The 22,424-nt window shown below is 39.6% G+C and overlaps 4 protein-coding genes across 4 annotated transcripts in view; 2 read left to right on the top strand and 2 right to left on the bottom strand.

The window, feature by feature from the left end:
- LOC132133485 (protein brambleberry-like) overlaps nucleotides 1-20,189 on the top strand; it is a 51,550-nt gene extending 31,361 nt beyond the window's left edge. Inside the window, exons 12-13 of the mRNA XM_059546334.1 lie at nucleotides 19,449-19,549; nucleotides 19,759-20,189. Of these exons, the coding sequence (XP_059402317.1) occupies nucleotides 19,449-19,549; nucleotides 19,759-19,903 (246 nt within the window). The 3' untranslated portion in view covers nucleotides 19,904-20,189. The remainder of the gene's footprint in view (nucleotides 1-19,448; nucleotides 19,550-19,758) is intronic.
- LOC132133104 (histone H2B) lies at nucleotides 306-940 on the bottom strand. The gene has a single exon (XM_059545825.1). The coding sequence runs from the start codon at nucleotides 759-761 to the stop codon at nucleotides 387-389; it is 375 nt and encodes a 124-aa protein (XP_059401808.1). The 5' UTR covers nucleotides 762-940; the 3' UTR covers nucleotides 306-386.
- Nucleotides 1,238-1,633, bottom strand: LOC132133106 (histone H4). Its single transcript, XM_059545827.1, has one exon. The coding sequence runs from the start codon at nucleotides 1,594-1,596 to the stop codon at nucleotides 1,285-1,287; it is 312 nt and encodes a 103-aa protein (XP_059401810.1). The 5' UTR covers nucleotides 1,597-1,633; the 3' UTR covers nucleotides 1,238-1,284.
- LOC132133294 (leucine-rich repeat serine/threonine-protein kinase 2-like) lies at nucleotides 11,627-16,605 on the top strand. Its single transcript, XM_059546097.1, has 12 exons — nucleotides 11,627-11,678; nucleotides 11,780-11,899; nucleotides 12,744-12,883; nucleotides 12,993-13,066; nucleotides 13,334-13,440; nucleotides 13,620-13,749; nucleotides 13,831-13,955; nucleotides 14,117-14,244; nucleotides 15,069-15,213; nucleotides 15,646-15,785; nucleotides 15,877-16,005; nucleotides 16,080-16,605. The coding sequence occupies exons 1-12, from the start codon at nucleotides 11,627-11,629 to the stop codon at nucleotides 16,254-16,256; spliced, it is 1,467 nt and encodes a 488-aa protein (XP_059402080.1). The 3' UTR covers nucleotides 16,257-16,605.
- Nucleotides 20,190-22,424: the final 2,235 nt, after the last annotated feature.

Here is a 22,424-nt window from a genome sequence, read left to right as displayed (position 1 = left end):
CATGTATCTGATTAATAGAAAACACATGCACAGAAGTAAACACTATGATAAAAGTTATTTACGTTCTATTCGAACAATTATAAAAAATAGTTTCAAAAAGTTTGAACAATATATAATACGGAACACAATTCTGTTGATGGCTTCATTATTTTTTGTGTAATAAGACTAAGAAATCCAACCCTAAATAGGATTTCAAAGATTTTGATTCAGGTCAGGATTGCGTGATGTATTTATGGTATAAGAATATTTTTTTTTTTTCCAATAAGAAACTTTAGTTTATATGCAACACTTGTTTTAACGACATATTTAAATGCTGAAAGCTCTTTAATTTAAAAGATGGGTGGCTCTTAAAAGAGCCGTTGGGGTTGTCGGAGTCAGGTCACGCTTCACTTGGAGCTGGTGTACTTGGTGACGGCCTTGGTGCCCTCAGACACGGCGTGTTTGGCCAGCTCTCCGGGCAGCAGCAGACGCACGGCGGTCTGGATCTCTCTCGAGGTGATGGTGGAGCGCTTGTTGTAGTGAGCGAGACGAGAAGACTCACCGGCGATGCGCTCGAAGATGTCGTTGACGAAAGAGTTCATGATCCCCATCGCCTTCGAAGAGATCCCGGTGTCAGGATGAACCTGCTTCAGCACTTTGTACACGTAGATAGCGTAGCTCTCCTTCCTGGACTTTCTGCGCTTCTTTCCTCCTTTAGCCGCGGTCTTAGTCACCGCTTTCTTGGAACCCTTCTTGGGAGCAGACTTCGCTGGTTCAGGCATGATGCGAGTTTAGAACAAACACAATACTTACCTTGACAATAGAGAACTGAATATTTATTGAAAGCTCATGCTAATTTAGGAGGCTGGGTTGAGATTGCCTGATTGGCTGTTTTTGCACAACGAATGGAGAAAACAAATTTCATTGGTTAGAAATGGGCTGCTCGACAGACCAATCACAGGCTTCTAAATTTGAATGCTTTCCCGTACCCTCCCCCACACACGCGTCTCTGATTTACCCGCTCAAAATGTTTTTGTGATAACGATCCATATGAATGTTCACATGATTTAAATATTGCAGAACACGACTTACCGTTAGCCAAACAGGGTCAAACGAGGTTAAAAACGTCTTTATATTTTAGTGTGCTAAAACTATTACTTCATGAAAATTTTAATCGAAGAACTATGACTTTGTGCTTCTAATTTAATACAAAATACTTCAGAGAACATTATGAATACAGCTCTTTCTGAAAATGTGGGTGGCTCTTAGAAGAGCCGTTGGGTGTTTGTGAGTGTACAGATGAGTTTATCCTCCGAAGCCGTACAGAGTGCGTCCCTGTCGCTTCAGCGCGTACACGACGTCCATGGCGGTGACGGTCTTTCTCTTGGCGTGCTCGGTGTAGGTGACAGCATCGCGGATCACGTTCTCCAGAAACACCTTCAATACACCGCGGGTCTCCTCGTAGATCAGACCGGAGATACGCTTGACTCCGCCGCGGCGAGCGAGACGACGGATGGCGGGTTTGGTGATGCCCTGGATGTTATCCCGAAGAACCTTCCTGTGACGCTTAGCGCCTCCTTTCCCGAGTCCCTTACCTCCTTTACCTCTTCCTGACATTATAGCAACTATGCGCGATTCAAGCAATGTTGTATAACTAAATGTCAGATGTGAAAATCAGTTGAATTTTATCTTGGCCTACAGGACCTAACTGAACACACGAAGGCGGATCTATGCTACGTCACATGATACGCGTCATTCATTCACACGGTGATCAGCTTTGATATAGAGAAAGCTTACGATATGTTGTGGAAGGAGGGATTGTTGATGAAGTTTGAGAAACTTGGTATTGGAGGTAAGCTTTATAATTGGGTACTGGATTTTTTATTTGGAAGAGAAATTGAGGTTAGAGTTGGCACGGCATATTCTAGTACATATGCTGTAGAGAACGGTACACCGCAAGGGAGCGTCTGCAGTCCAGTACTTTTTAACATAATGATAAATGACATTTTTGATAGAATTGACGGAAGTATAGGCAAGTCTTTATATGCAGATGATGGAGCCCTTTGGGTGCGGGGACGTAATCTAAAGCAGGGGTTTTCAAACTGTGGGTCGCGACCCACTCGTGGGTCACGGAATGGAACAAGGTGGGTCGCACAAAGTCACTTGGCTGCAGCTAATTTTGCGTTTCAATGACACACAGACACTAACACAGTTCAGTCTAGGGCTGCACGAATGTGACGAGTGGGGCGGGGCCTAGTGCCATGGGAACAGAGCTAGGCCGGTGGAGTGATTGGGAAATGAGCAACACTCACCGGTCTCAAGAACCACGGAGGAGATCGGAAAGATACAAAAGAGGAGCGATGACAGTGAAGGACGAGAGAGGACCAGGCCTGGGTTTTATTTTGTGTTTGTTTTTTATTTGTGCACGGCAGTCATCCGAGAGGGGCTGTCGCGCTGTTTTGTGTTTATTTGGTTATTAAAACTTTGTTTGATTGTCCGCCGGTTCCCACCTCTTTCCACGAAGGAGTCATCGAGGCGGTGGGCTGGAGTGAGTTCGCCCCCCCCCCCCCCCCCGGCAACTCACTCCAGCCCACCACATCGAGCACCCTCGGCGGCAGACTCCTTCGCCCTGCTCGATGGCACTGCGGATTCACCCCAGCGGCGAAGGATCTTCGGCAGCGCGCCCCTCCTTCCTCCCTGGCTTCGGCACCAGTGTAAAACATTAAAATCTTCACAATCACAGGAAGAAGGAGGCGGGAACTGGGAACCCACTCATCACAACGATATAGCCCACCAACATTAATAATGAACTGCAATATCCTTAGTGTGATTTTCAAATTGCAATTAAGTCCGTGTGCGTTGCGTGTTTTGAAGGTCTCAGAGCAATGTCATTAAAAGGTTCAATCGGTCTTTTTTTACCTATTTCACAATTATTTTAATCTCCAAACTGTTTTAGATAGTTCTGCTTTGCTTCTTATGCTTTTCTAAAAAAGTGTTGGATTGTGCTCCGTTCTCGCCGACACACACGGAAGGATCATGAATGCAACAAAACACAGCAGCGCAGATCACACTTCACTGGAGTGAGCCTGCTTCACGTTTTTATGGACACTACATATTTTAACGCCAGTAAACAAAAATTAAAACTTGTAAATTTGTAGTGAAATTTTCAGTTGTACTCTAAAATAAAATGGTTATTTTTCTTAAATACTTAATTTCTGTCATAAAAATTTTAAGTAAGATTAGGTTTAAAGTAATTTCACTCGTTGTTTTTTTTTTTTTTTTAATATTTTGGTGGGTCGTGAAATATATTACACTTGTCTAGGTGGGTCGTGGAATGGAAAAGTTTGGGAACCACTGATCTAAAGTACCTGGGAAAGAAGATGCAGGATGCAATTGTGGTGGTGGAGGAATGGGCTAATAAGTGGGGCTTCAGAATGTCTGTTACTAAAACTCAAGTTATTTGTTTTTCAAGACGACATAAAGACATTACATTAAAACTTTATGAACAAAAGTTGGAACAGGTGAGTGTTGTGAGGTTTTTGGGAGTTATATTTGACGAGAAACTTACCTGGAAGCAGCATATAGAGTATGTTCAAAGTAAGTGTAAAAAAGTTAATAATTTGTTGAGGTGTTTGTCTGGTCAGAACTGGGGAGCTGCAAGAGGAGCATTGTTGAGGATTTATCAGTCTCTCATGAGGTCTTCACTTGATTATGGCTGTTTATCATATATGGGAGCAGCTGAAAGTCACTTAATTAGGTTGGACAGAGAACAATCACAAGGGTTGCGTATTTGCTGTGGAGCTTTTAGAACGTCTCCTGTTGCTGCTTTGCAGGTTGAGTCTGGAGAACTTCCGATGCGGTTAAGGAGAGTTAAGCTAATGTATGCGTACTGGGTCAATCTCCAGGGTCATAGCTGTGTTCACCCAGCAAAAGCTGTGTTGCAGGATTGTTGGGAACATCAGAAGTCTAACTACTATAGCTTTGGGTGGATTGGAGATATTAAAGCCCAGAATGTAGGCCTGATGCAATTTAAGTTCAGTTCGACTGTACCATGTTCATCTATACCAGTGGTTCCCAAACTTTTCCATTCCACGACCCACCTAGACAAGTGTAATATATTTCACGACCCACCAAAATATTAAAAAAAAAAAAAAAACAACGAGTGAAATTACTTTAAACCTAATCTTACTTAAAATTTTTATGACAGAAATTAAGTATTTAAGAAAAATAACCATTTTATTTTAGAGTACAACTGAAAATTTCACTACAAATTTACAAGTTTTAATTTTTGTTTACTGGCGTTAAAATATGTAGTGTCCATAAAAACGTGAAGCAGGCTCACTCCAGTGAAGTGTGATCTGCGCTGCTGTGTTTTGTTGCATTCATGATCCTTCCGTGTGTGTCGGCGAGAACGGAGCACAATCCAACACTTTTTTAGAAAAGCATAAGAAGCAAAGCAGAACTATCTAAAACAGTTTGGAGATTAAAATAATTGTGAAATAGGTAAAAAAAGACCGATTGAACCTTTTAATGACATTGCTCTGAGACCTTCAAAACACGCAACGCACACGGACTTAATTGCAATTTGAAAATCACACTAAGGATATTGCAGTTCATTATTAATGTTGGTGGGCTATATCGTTGTGATGAGTGGGTTCCCAGTTCCCGCCTCCTTCTTCCTGTGATTGTGAAGATTTTAATGTTTTACACTGGTGCCGAAGCCAGGGAGGAAGGAGGGGCGCGCTGCCGAAGATCCTTCGCCGCTGGGGTGAATCCGCAGTGCCATCGAGCAGGGCGAAGGAGTCTGCCGCCGAGGGTGCTCGATGTGGTGGGCTGGAGTGAGTTGCCGGGGGGGGGGGGGGGGGGGGGGGGCGAACTCACTCCAGCCCACCGCCTCGATGACTCCTTCGTGGAAAGAGGTGGGAACCGGCGGACAATCAAACAAAGTTTTAATAACCAAATAAACACAAAACAGCGCGACAGCCCCTCTCGGATGACTGCCGTGCACAAATAAAAAACAAACACAAAATAAAACCCAGGCCTGGTCCTCTCTCGTCCTTCACTGTCATCGCTCCTCTTTTGTATCTTTCCGATCTCCTCCGTGGTTCTTGAGACCGGTGAGTGTTGCTCATTTCCCAATCACTCCACCGGCCTAGCTCTGTTCCCATGGCACTAGGCCCCGCCCCACTCGTCACATTCGTGCAGCCCTAGACTGAACTGTGTTAGTGTCTGTGTGTCATTGAAACGCAAAATTAGCTGCAGCCAAGTGACTTTGTGCGACCCACCTTGTTCCATTCCGTGACCCACGAGTGGGTCGCGACCCACAGTTTGAAAACCCCTGATCTATACCTCCATGGATGTTTGTTATGCCAGTAGTGGACTTGCAGCTACAACTGGCATTGAAAAAGGAAAGTAGCGGTACCCCAGAATGGCTTGTTGTTCAAAATTATTTTGAGCAGTTTAAAGAACACCTTGTACTGTATACTGATGGGTCTAAAGATCCCAACAATGGCAGAACAGGAGCGGCAGTGAGTATTCCACAGTATAACATCAAAATTAAAAGAAGAACATCTGACTATCTTTCAGTGTATACTGTGGAACTCACTGCCATTGTTTTAGCTCTTAATTGGTTGCTTATGAGTTGTATTGGGGGCATAAACAGAGCAGTAGTTGCCTCGGACAGTCAAGCTGCATTATTGAGCATAAAAACTGGAAAGTCATGCAGACTAGATCTATTATACAAAATATACCATATGTTGTTTCAGCTGCATAGTGAGAATGTTTGTGTTCAGTTTGTTTGGGTCCCTGCCCATGTAGGTGTTGATGGAAATGAAGAGGTGGATATTCTAGCTAAACAGGCCTTGAAATTGGATGTGGTTAACATCAATGTCCCTATGTGCAAAGCTGAAGGAAAATCTATTATTCAGGAAAAAGTGATTGGGATGTGGCAAGAGCAGTGGGATAGTAATGACACTGGCAGACATCTTTACTGTGTGCAAAGAAATGTGGGAGGGGGTAGATCTAGGGATGGAAGTCGGAGAGAAGAGGCAGTGTTGACACGTTTAAGGATTGGCCATTCAGGTCTCAATAGATCTTTGTTCCGTATAGGGAAACATCAGACAGGAGTTTGTGATTATTGCGGACAGCCAGAAACAGCTGAACATGTCCTAATAGAGTGTAATAATTACATGGAAGAGCGTAGTTGTTTAACATCAGTCCTATATAAAGAAGGGAAAGCGCTTACTTTAGTTAATCTATTAGGAGATGTATCTAAAAGTGTTAAAAATCAAGTTATGAGGTTTCTCAAAAATACGGGGTTGTTCTACCGAATTTAATATGTAAATATTTATATCGTAAGAATGCGCATAGGTGAATAATTCCCTCTGACTATTCTCGACGACCACACTCATATCCGGTAGGTGGCGGTAAATGCACCTTAAGTTGGTCTGCCAACCGCCAGTTAAACTCTAAAAGAAGAAGAAGAAGAAGACGGTGATCAGCTGTAATTTGATATTATGAGGCTTCTGCTCCTGCGGTATGTTTGCGTTTTGTACATACAGTTTACAAGTCTGACCGTTTATCAAACTCTACACAATTTTATATAACATTAAAATATACACTCAAACTTAGTGACCACAATGTTGCACTATAATGGCTCAAAATCATAGACTGTTGAAAATATGTAATTTGTTTGATTTTTTTTTTTTTATATATTTGATATGTATGGAAGGCCAAGAGGGTCAAATACACGTGAATTTTAACATGCTATAGATCAGCTTATTCAGCCTTATTATTTTGTCTTTTTTTCTTTTCTTTTTTTGTATAGCCTATAGGAATAATATATTTGTTTCAGTTTTATGAAAAACTTATTTTTTTACCACTCATGCCTTTTTATAAATAAACACATTAGTGGACATTCTAGCTTTAATAGTGGTCACTCTTAAAGGGTTAGAAGTAAAGCAACAAATCTGTTTTATGGATGGTAACTGTAAAATTATTACTGAAATATAATTGGTAATTAGTTACACTACTAGTTACTGCAAAAGTAATATTATTAAAATAACTAAATTATTAGTAACTACTTACTGCTCAACTCTGACTTTCAGTAAAAAAATATATATATATATATTTGGACATTCTCCTACTGAGAAATAACTGATAAAAATGTAAGAAAAAATTTAGTGCTCAAGAGAAATTATTTATATCCGTCTTATTTGATATTCAATATCTCAGGACATAAATAAGGTAAGTTAAAGTGTATCTGTTTCAAATGTTTTGGTGATAGTATAAGACTTAAGTTAGCATCAAGCATTAACATTTGTGTCGGGGAAATAGTTACAACGGAGGTAAGCAATCAATTCAGGTTTAAGATACAAACCATTGAAATCAATATCTGTCTTTAGAAAACAATCATCTTAGTAATCAACAGCTTTTATTGTGCTTACATTTACAGCTATCGCCAGCAGGTGGCACTTATTGAAACATCTTTTTGTTCAGCGATTATACACTCATCAGACAATCAATAATTAGGTACACAGGTGATGTTATAAGACATAAGCATTTAAGACTTTCAGGATTAGAAGGAGAGCTTGTACTAGGGTCAGGACAACAGAAGTATTCTACTACTCCCACCATAATAATAAATAATAATTAATTACATTTATATAGCACTTTTCTAGGCACTCAAAGCGCTTTACATAGACAAGGGGGTATCTCCTCATCCACCACCAGTGTGCAGCATCCACCTGGATGATGCGACGGCAGCCATATTGCACCAGAATGCCCCCCACACCAGCTTACTGGTGGAGAGGAGACTGAGAGATGAAGCCAATCAGCAGATATGGGGATTGTTAGGAGGCCATGATGGTCAGAGGCCAATGGGCAAATTTAGCCAGGATGCCGAGGTCACACCTCTACACTTTTCGAAAGACATCCTGGGATTTTTAATGACCACAGAGAGTCAGGACCTCGGTTTAACGTCTCATCCGAAGGACGGTGCTTGTTGACAGTACAGTGTCCCCATCACACAGCAAGTTTTCTCAGGAGGTCTCTCATCCAGGTACTGACCAGGGTCAGCCCTGCTTAGCTTCAGTGGGAAACCGGTCTTGGGCTCCAGGGTGATATGGCTGCCTGCCGGCTATAATACCACCGTGAACCCCCCCAACCCCCCATCGCATCAGTATTACTAATCATATTTTTCAAACTGCTTAATTAAAATCAAGAAAAAATAGATATCATTTGAAAGCTTAGAGTCTGAGCATTACAATGCATTTAGCATGTTGATCAACTCCAAAATAGTGCCAAGTTATTTGCTGAGAAAAAATAATAATAATAATTTTGCCATGTACTCTAATATTTATAAAAATATCACACAACTCGGATACTCATGTGCCATATGTCATCTGAAAGGTCTCATGAAGTAGAATAAAACAACAGGGCTCTAGGCTATTTTTTTGCACTTGTTACACTAGTGCACCTAACTTTTTTCTTACAAGTCCACTTTTTTTAAACAGCTGTCCATATAAACAATATTGACTTGTAGCCTATGATTAACTAACAATCTGGTCAACATAATGTTCTTTATTTGAAGCACAATTCTACAAGAAAGGTAACTTACTGAAAAAAGATTTGGTGCTTAAAGTGTTTCACTGAGGTGGAATTTAAACTTAAAACATCTCAAGATATATGAAATAAAAAGAAAATCTAAATTAAGGGTTTTAAGGGCTTCAAACTGAACATGTCATGGCTCAATGTCTTATGGACTATCCTCCACTGCAGTCACATGCCCCTCAGATGGCCAACTCCTGTAGTTTGGCCTTCTTGATCTTTGGCCTTGGCTTATCCAGCTGGCCACACTCTCTCTAGCATCAAAATCTTCCAGACTTGGCCCTCTACACTGATTCTTATCAGATCTTCCACTGTGTCTGAAAAAATGGGACAAATCAGACAAACCTGTCTGATTTGAACTGGTGAACAGTCCCTAAACAGCTTATTGGATCAGCTATTAAAATAGTTAAGTTTTGTAGCAAAGTGATTATATATTTTTTCATAATTTAAGTTAATTTAGAAAAGCGTTTGGAACATTTTATGTTTGTTAAATATAAGTTTTAGGGTTTTTTAAGTAATGACCAAGCTGCCAGTGGCAGACAGTGAGCCTATGTTTGATCAATTTAGCCTTCTCAAATCATCACGACTTGCCTAAAATAAAATCTATAGATATAAAACAGTTGAAGCATATGACAATGTTTAAACGTTAGACCCAGATAATGTAAGCTATATCCAATAGTTTGTGATAGTTTGTGTAGAGATGCTTCAGGACAGGGAGACGGCAGCGTGATCACTTGCATTTTTTCCCGTGGATATGCCATCATTTTTGCTCGTAAAGGTAAGAGTAATACATTATTCATAACTGCCACACAATATCAACGAAACAGTTGCTCGTTCTGCCATGTTGTCTTTAATAGGAGTACAAAAATGAACCGAAAAAAAAATATATATATAGGCCTATATATATATATATATATATATAAAACGCTTTAAATAACTATTTAACGAAATAAAACAAATCCCAAAAAAAAAAACTCTTTCATTATAATCATAACCCATAAAGATGTACTTATCTCTAAAGGCGCGTCTAATGAGGAGATGACGAGGCGGGATTTCAACTTCATCCTTGTGACACAGATTCAGAAAACACTAGTTTATTAGTAAATAATTAAAATATCTTCTTCTTAAGCCTATTATTTGAACGCAGAACTGTTCAGCTGCGCTGCTGCGGGACACAAAACACCGTCGAGCCGCTCTTTACAGTCGTGGCTTCACGGTCTCGTGTTGTTTCCACCAGCGCAGCAAGTTTTTTTCATTGCTAATTGATGAATGTCTAAAATATAAAAGTAAGAAGAAGTCTAAATAGGCTGGAGGCCCGGCCCACATCTGAACAATCGAAGCCCGGCTCGAGGGGGTAAAAAAGGTCGGGGCCCGTCGGGCTCGGGCTCAGGCTAAAATGCAGGATTGTAGTGTCTGTTGTTGAACCACAGGGAGACCTTCAGAGGCAGAGACTTTTTTCCCCTTGAATGGCTCGTTGCACCGGTGTGACCTCAGAGTTTTTTTAGTCGCACCATTGAGAACTTGTTTGAGGCTTTGAATAAACTGGAGCGAGTTTTGTACAAGAAGTCAACCCCAGAACCATATAATAATAATAATAGGCCTATTGATGTCACCGTTTTACTTGTAACTTCATAAAACAAGATTTCAGTGTAAAATTATGCACCATCATTTAGAGCAGATTCTCCTGATTAAAAAGAGCCCAAAACTATCTGTCAAATCTGTCATTTATATCTAAAGATTTATAACACACATAAAACTGTGTTCAAAACATGTAGTTTAGCCAAAAATCTATGGTAGCTATCATGTAGGCTTTTCACTCATAACTTCATGAAAAAAGCATATGCCATATCATAAAAAAGACACGTCACTATTTGCAGATTAAAAACTGTTGAAACTCACCATAAAACATCATTTAGATATAAATATATATTTCATAAAGCTATAACACAGAAAAAAATTAGGTAATGTATCTTAGCAAAAAAAAAAAAAAAAAAAATCAGGTTTCAGTCCCGTGCCGCTTTAGCTCTTAACTTCACCAAACATGCACAGATCCTTTGATCAGATCGACAGATTTCGTTCATAGAGCTGTGACACATGAAAGCAGACTGGCACACTGAGGGTGCAAAGAAAAACAGCTCGGTTTCGTTTTCATTCATAGCTTCAGGAATCATGCATAGATCATTATTTTCAGATAATTATCCCAATTAAAATGAGTCCAGAGGTACTGTAATCCATGGATGAGATCCAAATATATTACTCATATTGCTATAACACATCAAACCCAACAGGCACAGCACGACAAATAACTTTAGTTTCACTTTGCGCTTTTATTAATAACTTCATGAAACATTCATAGATCATGCAAAATCATACGTCATTTTTTTCAGAAAATTTTCCAGATTAAAACGAGCTCAAATTCATCATAATTTGTTCACTTGATCTAAATATATTACTTACGATATTATCACACACACGAGACCATTCAATTGAGAAAAAACATAGGTTACGTTTCCATTCATAACTTCATGAAACATGTTTATCCACAAGTTCATTAAACAACTGTGGTAAGAATATTTCATCAAGCACGGTGAGTGATGGCTTCTCCTGCTATTGTTATTTGCACTTCTTGCCACATGTACAGTTTATCTATCTCTGTCGCAGATGAGGGATTCACATGTGATAAATTCAGGGAAATAGTTAGGCTGACAGAGAAGATTTCAGAATTAGAGACACGCATCCAAACTTTAATTGAGGACAGTAAGAATGTTAGGGCTCTAGATACGGCTTTGGATGCGTCTTGCTCAGGGATTCCTGTACATTGTTCGGTTCCGGAAACAGAGCCCCAGCAGCAGGGCAACTGGGTGACGGTGAGGCAGCGTAGTCTTGGGTCAAAACACCGCTCTTCTGTTCCGATCAAAACATTAAACAGGTTCTCCCCACTCAGTGATGCATCCACTGAGAAACCTGATGAAAGTGCTCTAGTTATTGGTGATTCTATTGTACGGAACGTGAATATAGAGACACCAGCCACCATAGTCAAATGTTGCCCATACAGGAGGCTGGTTGCTGTCTGTTACGGAAATTTACTTCAGGTGGGCCCAGGTCAAAGGTCATGATGAAATTATGCTTTTCTCATAACTTTTAGAAAGTGGTTTATTTTTTAGTTATGTTATGTTTGTTTGCCATTTAACAGAGAGTTACTATAACATACTGGTGCTGAATGGTGTCCATAAGGTGGTGGTGAAAGCATGTGTCTCTTATCCTAAGAATGCCACAGTGCAGACCACTGGCCTTTCCTGCCTGAGCGCACTCGGTGAGTCAATATGAACACGAAAATGAACATGATAGTACTATATATGTTTAGAACCTGGCTCTCCACTGGATCCCTTAGAGCCCATATATAAGGTGGATCAATACCCTATTTTTTATGATTTATTTTTATTTTTATGATTGTTATTTTCCAGACATACATTTTGAATACATGACTGACAGTGTTACCTGGTTATTTTAAGTGACCAGTGTATGTCCAATTTGACGCTCTCATTTACATAATGTTTTTATTTTTATTATGCCACAAACTAACCCAAAAAGCCCTTCTGCTGATGTTGGCAAAGTGACTCGGCAAAAGTGCTCATTCTTTAGAGTAAACTTGAGGTAATTAAGGATAGAGTGAAAAAAAATAGTCCCTTGTGTTCCCAAAGGCTGCATTCATTTGATATAAAACTGTAATATTGTGAAATATTATTACAATTAAAAATAAGTGTTTTATTTCAACAGTTTTTATTCCAGATCAAACATTCAGTTTGATCATAAATTCAGCATTATTTCTCCAGGCTTCAGTGTCACATGATCCTTCAGAAATCATTCTAATATGCTGATTTGCTGCGCCAGATTCTCTGATTTCTGATTATTAATAAATAATATTTTTTGTGGTACACTACCATTCAAAGGTTTGGGGTAAGACTAAAAAATAAGAAAAAATAATAATTTTATTTAGTAAGGAATGGATGCATTTGATTGATCAAAAGGCAACCTAAAAAAAATCATGAACCTGATTTGTTGCCTCCGCTGTGTGTCATGTTTTTTATTTGATTTATTTTCTGCCTGCGTGTCATGTGCGTGGCTCTGTGTTAATGTTTTGTTTTTCTGTCACTCAGCCGAGTGTATTGTACAAAATGTAGGGCTGGAGGAGGACGAGGCAAAACAGAAAGAAGCCACCCAAGGGGAGGAAATGCTTATCTGGAGAGAGGCCTGTTATACTGCTTTAGAGAGACATGCTGACAATCCTGCAGTGCAGGTGACACAGCACATGTTGAAACCTGCAATACAGAAATGATCTTATCAACTCATTCTTTTGCTTTTACTTTAGTGAATATGTAACTTTTTCTCTCTCTTGGTCCAATCAGGAAACTGTATGTTGGGCTTTAAACAGCTTGCTGCTTCATTACAACTCCTTCAACCATGTGGAACTGGAAGGAAGGTTAGCATTCCTTCATATTCTGTGCAATCTACTGTAGCATGTTTTGTCCAAAAGTCCTCTTATAATTAGAGATGGAGACCAATATTATTGAAATAAATGTCCTTAGTTATGATTGGCAATCCTCTTAAAACTGTTCTTATCAGGCAGGTCTTATGTTGCTGAATACTGAATATGTGATGATATTTAAATTTATTGTTCGGTCTTATGTTAATGAGCTCAGGCTGTGATGTCGTATTTATGTAGATTTGGTTTGTTTCCGTCCCACAGACCTCCCCTTCATTCTCTCATCATGGCTGCCATGCTTTTGCATTCATCCAGTGTGGAGGTTTTCCAAGCTGCTTCCTGTACACTACTCACACTAATACAGCGCCACAGTAAGCTCAGCAGTTCACTTCTCTTCAGTTCACTCTTAGATACATGCAACGAGATGAGATGAGTTACACAAAACAATGAAAAATTGCATCTTTTACAGAGACGTGTGGGTGTAGAGTAAATATAAAAAGTATGTTTTTAAAAATCTCTACTAAGTAGTAGATGTGTTTATGTACTTCAGGTAGGATAAGGGCCCTGCTGCTGTCACATGGCATTCATGTCAACATTGTGCATCTGATGCAGAAACACGCAAACTCCAGCGCTGTGTGTGAAAGAGCCTGCAAACTGCTTCACACACTCTTCCAGGGAGCGTAAGCACACACGACGTCAACATATGTGATGTATGACAGACAAAAACAAACAGCTGGAATCTTAATTTTATGTCACTCCAGGAGGGCCAGTCTAGATGACGGGACCCTGATGCTCGGTCAGATCCTGACTGCTCTCAGGACACATAACTTCATTCCTGAAGTTCAGCTGGAGGGTCTCAGAGCCAGTTTAGTTCTCCTCAGTCCAGGTAGGAAATCAGTCTGCTGAATCTACAAGAGTTGTGTTTTTATTTCATTAATGGAATAGTTAAAAAATGACATATTTACTCGTCCTCATATTGTTCCACCCTCACGACTAAATGATGACAGAAAAGGTGCCTCCATCTATAATGTCTTCTTGTGTGTGCAGACAGGAGTTTAAGAGAGCATGGCACCTCGGTGGCGGATCCTGACACGGTGGACGTGTCCCTGCGAGTGCTGAAGAACCAGTGTGTACTAGAGGGAGCTCACACTGTCTATCTACAGGCACTTAATAGGGTACATTTCTTACAAGCTAGAATAGCTGGGTAATTCAGCATGGACGTTAATGCTAAAGGAAAGCATAACCAAAATGCGTAATAAAGGTGAAGTGTCTTCAAGAATCTTTGCTTAATATGGAGAGACAACTAGCGTATCGCCACAAAATTGTGCTTTTTACAACTGAAAATGGATTAAGATTAAAGGGATAGTACATTAAAAAAGAAAATTCTGTCATCATTTAGTCATGTTTTTGTAATCATCCTCAAAACACAAATGATGATATGTTTAATGAAACCTGAGAGTTTTCTGTCCATTCCTCCGAAATGTCAATGCTTTCAAAGGCATTGTAAAAGTCGTCCATATGAATTGAGCGATTTAATCCGCTTTAATTTAGGCTTTAATACACATAAACAGTGATGGACACACAGAACAAATCAGATATGGGAAACAGAAGTTCATGTATGCTTTCACGGCTAAACTGCTGTTTATGGACTACTTTTACAGTGTCTTTAAACTCTTTTTGAAGCTTGAAAGGTTTGATGGATTAGGCTTTAAATGAAGAGACAGAAAATTAAACCTCTTTATTTCTATTGATGAATGAAGTGAACGTAAATCTTGAATGAGTTTGAAGCAACATGAGGACGAGAACCACAACTGATGACAGAATTTTCATTGTTTGGGTTAAACTGTTCCTTTAATATATATCTTTAAGATACCTTCACTTCTCCTTGCTAATTTTCAATGGAAGTCAACAATTGAAATCCCAATACTGCAATTTTTTTTTTTTTTTTTTTTGAAGTACTGTAAATGTAGTGGGTGTTTCATTTGCGATGTGTGTTTAGTTTATCAGTAGTGAGGAGATTCAGGAGTGTGGACTTGGTGTGCTCTCGGCGCTAGCTGACTGTTCTGGAGCCGTTGACCTCATGTGCCAGCAGGGAGCGATAGATACGGTTCTTCATACGCTGCAGATGTTTCCACAGGAGCGCGGTGAGTCCATGCCTCTGCTTCTAATCCCAGGCAGACTTTTGAATGGCGACATTTGGGGGTGCTTATTCTGCCCCAAATCCACCCACTATTCAGGAGATCACACAGAATGCATTTCTGTCTTACACTCTGTGCTACACGGACATGTTCATTGCGCTTTTGTGACACATATTGTGTGATGATATTTAATGTTTAATTAAATTTTAAAAATCACAATGCGGTATTACTTGTGTATATTATTGTCTATTAACTTGAACACACACCGTATTTCAAGCATTTAACAAAAAACCCATTAACTTCAGGATCATGGAACTGGGAGTGCTAAAAACTTGTTTTCTGCATATTAGCCTACACAAATGTCATCCCTGCAACACTCTGTTGAGTATGTAAGCATCGCCCGGCTGTATATTAACTGAAAATCCTCACCCTTTGTAGAAGTTCACTACTGGGGCCTTAGTCTTCTGTTTCACCTCATCTCTAAGAAGAAGCTCTCTCGTATGGTGGTGCCTGTACTGGCCTCAGTTTTGGTCAGCTCTGTACGGCAACACAAAGAGGACACTGTCATGCTTCTAAAGGTAGCTCAAAACAGTTTATAGTAATACCAGTTCAAAGTCAAAAGGTTTGTTGTTTTTGAGGTTTTCCCTAACAGTTTGTTCTTGTCGATAGGGTCTTCGGGCGGTGTGGAAGTTGTTGGACACCTGCTCGAGTGCCGCAGCATGGCTGCAGAAAGAAGCCTTCGAGAAAGAAATCTTCCAGATCCTGCAGGAAAGTACAACAGACCAGCGCCGAGATCCAGTAAGAAAGTTAAACCAACAGTTCTTAAACAAGACAAGAACCCCTGATTAACCCTAGACTTTGTTGTGCTTCAGCTGCAGGGAATGAGTTGCCTGTGCCTGTCTAAGATGGTGGCGGACAGTGAGATCCTGTACACGCTGCTGGACCGAGCGTGTGAGGACGGTGATGTGGACATGGCAGAATGTCTCATCCAGCTGGGTGCTGACATCAACAAGAAAACAAAGAGCGATTCACTTATATATCAGGTGTGATACATAAACCTCAATTCCTTAAAGGGACAGTTCACCCAATATGAAAATTCTGTCATTAATATCTCACCCCATGTTGTTCCGATCCTCTAATGGTGGGTTCACACCAAATGCGAATTTAATTGTTTGCGCAAGTAGATACAAAGTACATACAGAGTCAATTCAAAGATGCGAATATAGGAGAATTTTTGGTGGATAATGCAAAATGCACAACGCATTTGCCACAAACACATACTATATAATTTAGTCATGATTATTTTACTTTCTTTTATGTAAAGCACTTTGAATTACCATTGTGTACGAAATGTGCTTTATAAATAAACTTGCCTTGCCTATATTCGCCTCAATCTTGTAAAATTTGCATGATGTATTTTCACGTAAAGGTTAAGCCAATCGGCGCTGGAGGCGGCTGTCATCCAGGCACAGTTCCTGGAGAAGATGGTGAAATTCACAGTTTTTTTGCGCCCCGATCCCAGACATGTCTGTGTTTAGCTTTTCAACATATTTGGGACTTCCACAAAAACAGGTTAAAACAACTATCATAGTTTTTTCCACAATGATTGCTCGCTTCGAGTGATGTGAAATAACATCCCGACAGTAATCAACCATGGTACCTGTTGTGGAAGTCCCAAAAATGCCAGAAAGCCAAACGCAGACATGTCTAGGTTCACAGCACCATACAGAGCCGCACACAACTCCAGATGGCTACAATAATTTTCTCCTCCATTTTCTGATACAACTGCTCTTCGCTGATGGTCTTGTGTGAGAATGCATCAGGCTAATTTACCGCTCGAGTTGACATTTTTTTACTTGAGCGGAAGACGTGAAAGAATCAAGTATTGTGTGTTCACTTCAAATTCATCACTCATTTCGCATCATAAGCATCGACCTGGCATGAATTTAGCCTCTATTCATGTCTTTCCATTGACTTTGTATGTAAACTACTCACGCAAGTAATTACATTACAATACTTTCGTTCATCCTCTGAACACAGTTGAAGATATTTTCAATTAAATCCGAGAGGTTTCTATCCCTCCATTGACAGATTAAAGGGTTAGTTCACCCAAAAATGAAAATTATGTTATTAATAACTCCCCCTCATGTTGTTTCAAACCCGTAAGACCTCCATTCATCTTCGGAACACAGTTTAAGATATTTTAGATCTAGTCCGAGAGCTCTCAGTCCCTCCATTGAAGCTGTGTGTACGGTATACTGTCCATGTCCAGAAAGGCAAGAAAAACATCATCAAAGTAGTCCATGTGACATCAGAGGGTCAGTTAGAATTTTTTGAAGCATCGAAAATACATTTTGGTCCAAAAATAGCAAAAACTACGACTTTATTCAGCTTCCGTGTCTGTTGTGAGAGAGATCAAAACAAAGCAGTTTGTCATATCCGGTTCGCAAACGAATCATTCGATGTAACCGGATCTTTTTGAACCAGTTCACCAAATCGAACTGAATCGTTTTAAATGGTTCGCGTCCCCAATATGCATTAATCCACAAATGACTTAAGCTGTTAACTTTTTTAATGTGGCTGACACTCCCTCTGAGTTCAAACAAACCAATATCCCGGAGTAATGCATGCACTCAAACAGTACACTGACTGAACTGCTGTGAAGAGAGAACTGAAGATGAACACCGAGCCGAGCCAGATATCGAACGAACGATTGACTCATTCTCGAGTCAAGAACCATTTCTGTCAGACGCGTCCGATTCGAGAACCGAGGAGCTGATGACACTGCGCATGTGTGATTCAGCGTGAAGCAGACTGACACACAGGGCGTCTGAACCGAACTGATTCTTTTGGTGATTGATTCTGAACTGATTCTGTGCTAGTGTTATGAGCCCAGGTAAACCGAAGGCTTGAATCAAGGGCAATCATCGCAAATGACGCCATTACGTCGAGCGCAAAAGAACCGGTGAACCGAGTCGATCTGTCCGAAAAAACTACTGGTGATCCGAAAACCGATGCAACCGGTTCTTGACTCGTGAACGAGTCAGTCTATTGTTCGCTATCTGGCTCGGCTGGTGTTCATCTTCAGTTCTCTCTTCACAGCAGTTCAGTCAGTGTACTGTTTGAGTGCATGCATTACTCCGGGATATTGGTTTGTTTGAACTCAGAGGGAGTGTCAGCCACATTAAAAAAGTTAACAGTTTAAGTCATTTGTGGATTAACGCGTATTGGAGACGCAAACCGTTTAAAACGATTCAGTTCGATTTGGTGAACTGGTTCTTACCTTTCTGGACATGGACAGTATACCCAGTGCTTAATTTGTAAATTGTGAGGTCCCGGAAAAAAAGCGGGGTAACGGATCCGGCACGCGATTACAGAAGGGACAGGTAACGGAGCACTCGCGCAATCACATTGGTGGACCAGTTTAAGTGATTAAGAGCGTGCATCCGTTGCTTTTATAGGGTCTGTAAGGTCATGAATAACATGGAAATGCCGATAACATGCGATTTTAAAACAACAATTTCCAGGCCTAAAAACTTTTCTGAAAAAGTTCAAATCTCTGTAAAGCCTAATAGAGTTATATTTAATCAGGTCCTAAATTTCTGTGGGGGACTATGTGTCGCATGGTTTTAATAATTCTCGCAGCTTTCAAGTTTACAATGAGGGAAATTCCTGCATTTATTCAACATAGGTTGTAGGTTTGAATAATAAAATAAATCCACACAAACTCTAAGATTAAATCAGTCATTTGAATCCATGAACTCTCTCAAGAGTCGCCACAGCATTGGAGCAGTGAGTTGTTGTTGGATTCAATTTATGCATAGATTTGATTCTCTGTTTTGTTACTTGGTCAACTGTAATCAAATAGGAAATGTAATTGGTCTTAAAAAAAAAACTGATTTAAATGTAATTTTATTTTTTCTTCCCATTTCAGTTAACTGACTGCAATTATTACACATGAGTAGCAGTCATCTGTAATAAAGCAATGCAGCCCTGAGACAAACTTCTTAGTACATAAATAAAATTGAGAATTGTTCACTATACTACAGTTTTACCAATTCTTGGATCACTGTTAACAGTGTGTATCAATTTGAATTGGCAGAATCGCAATTGATATGTAAATCGATCCCCGCCCCCACCCCTAACTAACTGTGATATTAATAATGCATTGAATAAATAAACTGAATTGCAAACTGCACAATTCTTTGAGCCTGTTCTTGAAGTCATTGTCTGATTGGCAGGCCATGCTGGACTATGTTCCTCAGAAGAACCTAGTAGGTGTGCTGGAGACCGTGAACCACCCCAGAAGCTCAAGCCCCAACCATTCACTTGCCAGCAACAGGTATCCTTTAAAACAGTCTTATTAAAGTCAAAACCAATTCATAGTTGACCCTTCATGCCAGTGGTTCCCAATCCTGGTCCTGCAGAACCCCCAACCCTTCACATGTTAGATGTCTCCTAATCAAACACACCTGATTCAAGACCTCACGCATGTCAGATGAGAGAGACCTCAGACAAGTGCAGTGTTAAACCTTTTTATTTTTTGTGAAGTTCTTTCTCAGGTCGCCTGCTGTGCAGCGGTATCACTCGGCTGGGTCAGCCGTGCAAAAAGAGGGCTCTGGTGGGGCAGGACTACTGTAGATTACATGAAGGTGGTCACACCTCCTACAGTCGACTCAGAAATGAAGTCCATTAGAAGACAAGAAATGCTGAATCCATTTCTGTTTGCAGAATGTTCACTGGATGCTGGTGCACTTTTCTCTTAACTTCTTTGTGTGTGGTAATTTTGTCTTTTGGTTATAGTGGGTTTTATTTCATGTTTGTTGTAGTTACATTTATAGATGTATTCTGCATTATTTATGATCAATTATGTAAAGTAAGATTAAGATGCATGCTTTTAAATTCCCAAGCACTTGTAGATGTCACTGTGCTGTCTGTGAATGCATTATGTCTTACAAGCATTTATTAAAGCTTTGCTATTTTTTTTTTTTTAAGAAAATGTTCTGGTAAATGAAGTGTGTGTCTTCAAAGTGCATTCATCTATCAAGTTATCGGTTGAGAGGGAGAGCGAGACATCTATTAGCTTTCCCATTAAAGTGTTAAAGACTGAGAAGTATGCATGGCCTGTTATTGCCCTGTTTCCATGATATTAACATGAAAGAGTCCTGGTTGTTCTAATCCTCTTCCATTTACGAATTATGGAAGCCACTCTGCTCTTGGGAACCTTCAATAGTTCCTTTTTAAATGCTTTAGTTTTTGTATATGGACAACTTTTTCAAGGCACTGTGTGGTGTTACACCATACATGTTTTTTAGATCATTTTTTTAAATTGAAATCAGGAACTGAGTTTGTGGGTTTATTTCCCAGGGAAAGCATGAGATGTTCAGCTGCAACAAATTGATTGGGATCTGCAGTCCATTGTTTAGTATACTGTTATTTTTGTGCTTTTATTTACATTTTAATTGAGTGGGGGAAAATGTTATACAGAATCAAAAAAGCAATAAGCAATTTTTTTTATCAAAAATTAAAATGTACGCCTGCAGCAATCACTACAGCAGCCTGGGTGCATGTTTATTTATTTATATATATATATAGAGAGAGAGAGAGAGAGAGCGAGAGAGAGACAGACACGGCCAAAAATATCTGCACCCTTGGTAGATATGATCAAACAAGCCTGTGAAAATGTATCTGCATTGTTAATCCTTTTGAGCTTTTTTTTTTTTTTAAATCACAAAAGTATAACATTTCATTGGATATTAAGAATTTAAAATGGGGGGAAATATCATGAAATGTTTTTCTCTAATACACATTGGCCACAATGGCACCGTTTTATTTAATGCTTTTTGAAACCTCCATTTGCCAGTTTAACAGGTCTAAATGTTCTCCTTTAATGTCTGATGAGGTTAGAGAACTCCTCACAAGAGATCAGAGACCATTCCTTCATCCAAAATCACTTCAGACCCTTTAGATTCCCAGCTTCTCCTAGTCTTCAGTTCACCACACTAATTTTCTTTAGGGTTCAGTTCAGAGGACTGATATGGCCATCGCAGAAGCTTGGTTTTGTGCTCAGTGACCCATTTTTGCTGTTTTTTAGGTTTGTCCCATTTGAAGTTCCAGTCATGTCTGATAACTAAATATGCTTTAGTTTGTTTTTGGATGAGCTCTTTGGATTAAACTTGAAATCCTTCCAAGCAACAAGTGATGATGTAGGTGCTGTTTGACAAGTTTTCTGAACCCGAGATTCAACTATTTTCTGCAGTTCTCCAGCTGTGATCCTTCGAGAGTCTTTAGCCACTCAAACTCTCCTCCTCACCGTGCATTAGGACGATATAGATACACGTCCTCTTCCAGGCAGTTTCGTAACATTTTATGTTGATTGGAAATGGGAATTTTCACTGGTCTAGCTCTTTTCTTAAAGCCATTTCACCAATTTGTGAAGCTCAATTATCTTTTGCTGCACATCAGAAATATATTATTTGGTTTTTCTCATTGTGATGGATGATTAAGGGAATTTGGGCTTTGTTTTCCCTCCTCTATATTTCTGTTGTCCATGGCTGGATAATTTCATGTTTATAATCACGCTGGAGTGCTCAAAATTGTGAATATGAATCATGGGAATATACTTCAGAGATATTTTACTCATGAGAATTTCTAGGGGTGCCAAAAATTGTGTCCAACGAGTATTTGAGAAAAACCTTTATTTCATAAGGATATTTCCCCCCCATTTTAAATTCTTATTATCCAATGAAAGGATACATCTTTGTGATTTTTTTTAATAAAAGATCAAAAGGATTAACAATGCAGCTGAATTTTCACAGCCTTCTTTGATCAGATTTACCAAGGGTGCCAATATTTTTGGCCGCGACTGTATCATGCTGAATATATAAATGTAAAAGTGACCATAAAATAAGCCTAGTATGAAATTTAGATGATTTTAAGCAAAGTGAATAAAATCTAATAAAATGAACTGAGAAAACTGAATGAGAGGGTGGTGGACCAGTGTCCAGCTCTGGTCTAAATGAGGGGTAAGATGTCAAAGAGGGTCAGATTGGGACAAGGCTGAACAGGTTTCAGCCAGACGGAGCCGAGACAACTCTACAAGAGACATACACAACCGGCTTCAGAAACTTTATTCATCTGAAAATCTACAAATACAGCATTGCACAGTTATCATCAGCAATTTCAGCTTCAAAGTCTTCTCAGGAACAACATCTAAA

The sequence above is a fragment of the Carassius carassius genome, chromosome 50 (assembly GCF_963082965.1).
Source record: "Carassius carassius chromosome 50, fCarCar2.1, whole genome shotgun sequence".
In the NCBI taxonomy this organism is placed as follows: Eukaryota; Metazoa; Chordata; class Actinopteri; order Cypriniformes; family Cyprinidae; genus Carassius; species Carassius carassius.
This window is presented reverse-complemented; position numbering and strand designations above follow the sequence as displayed.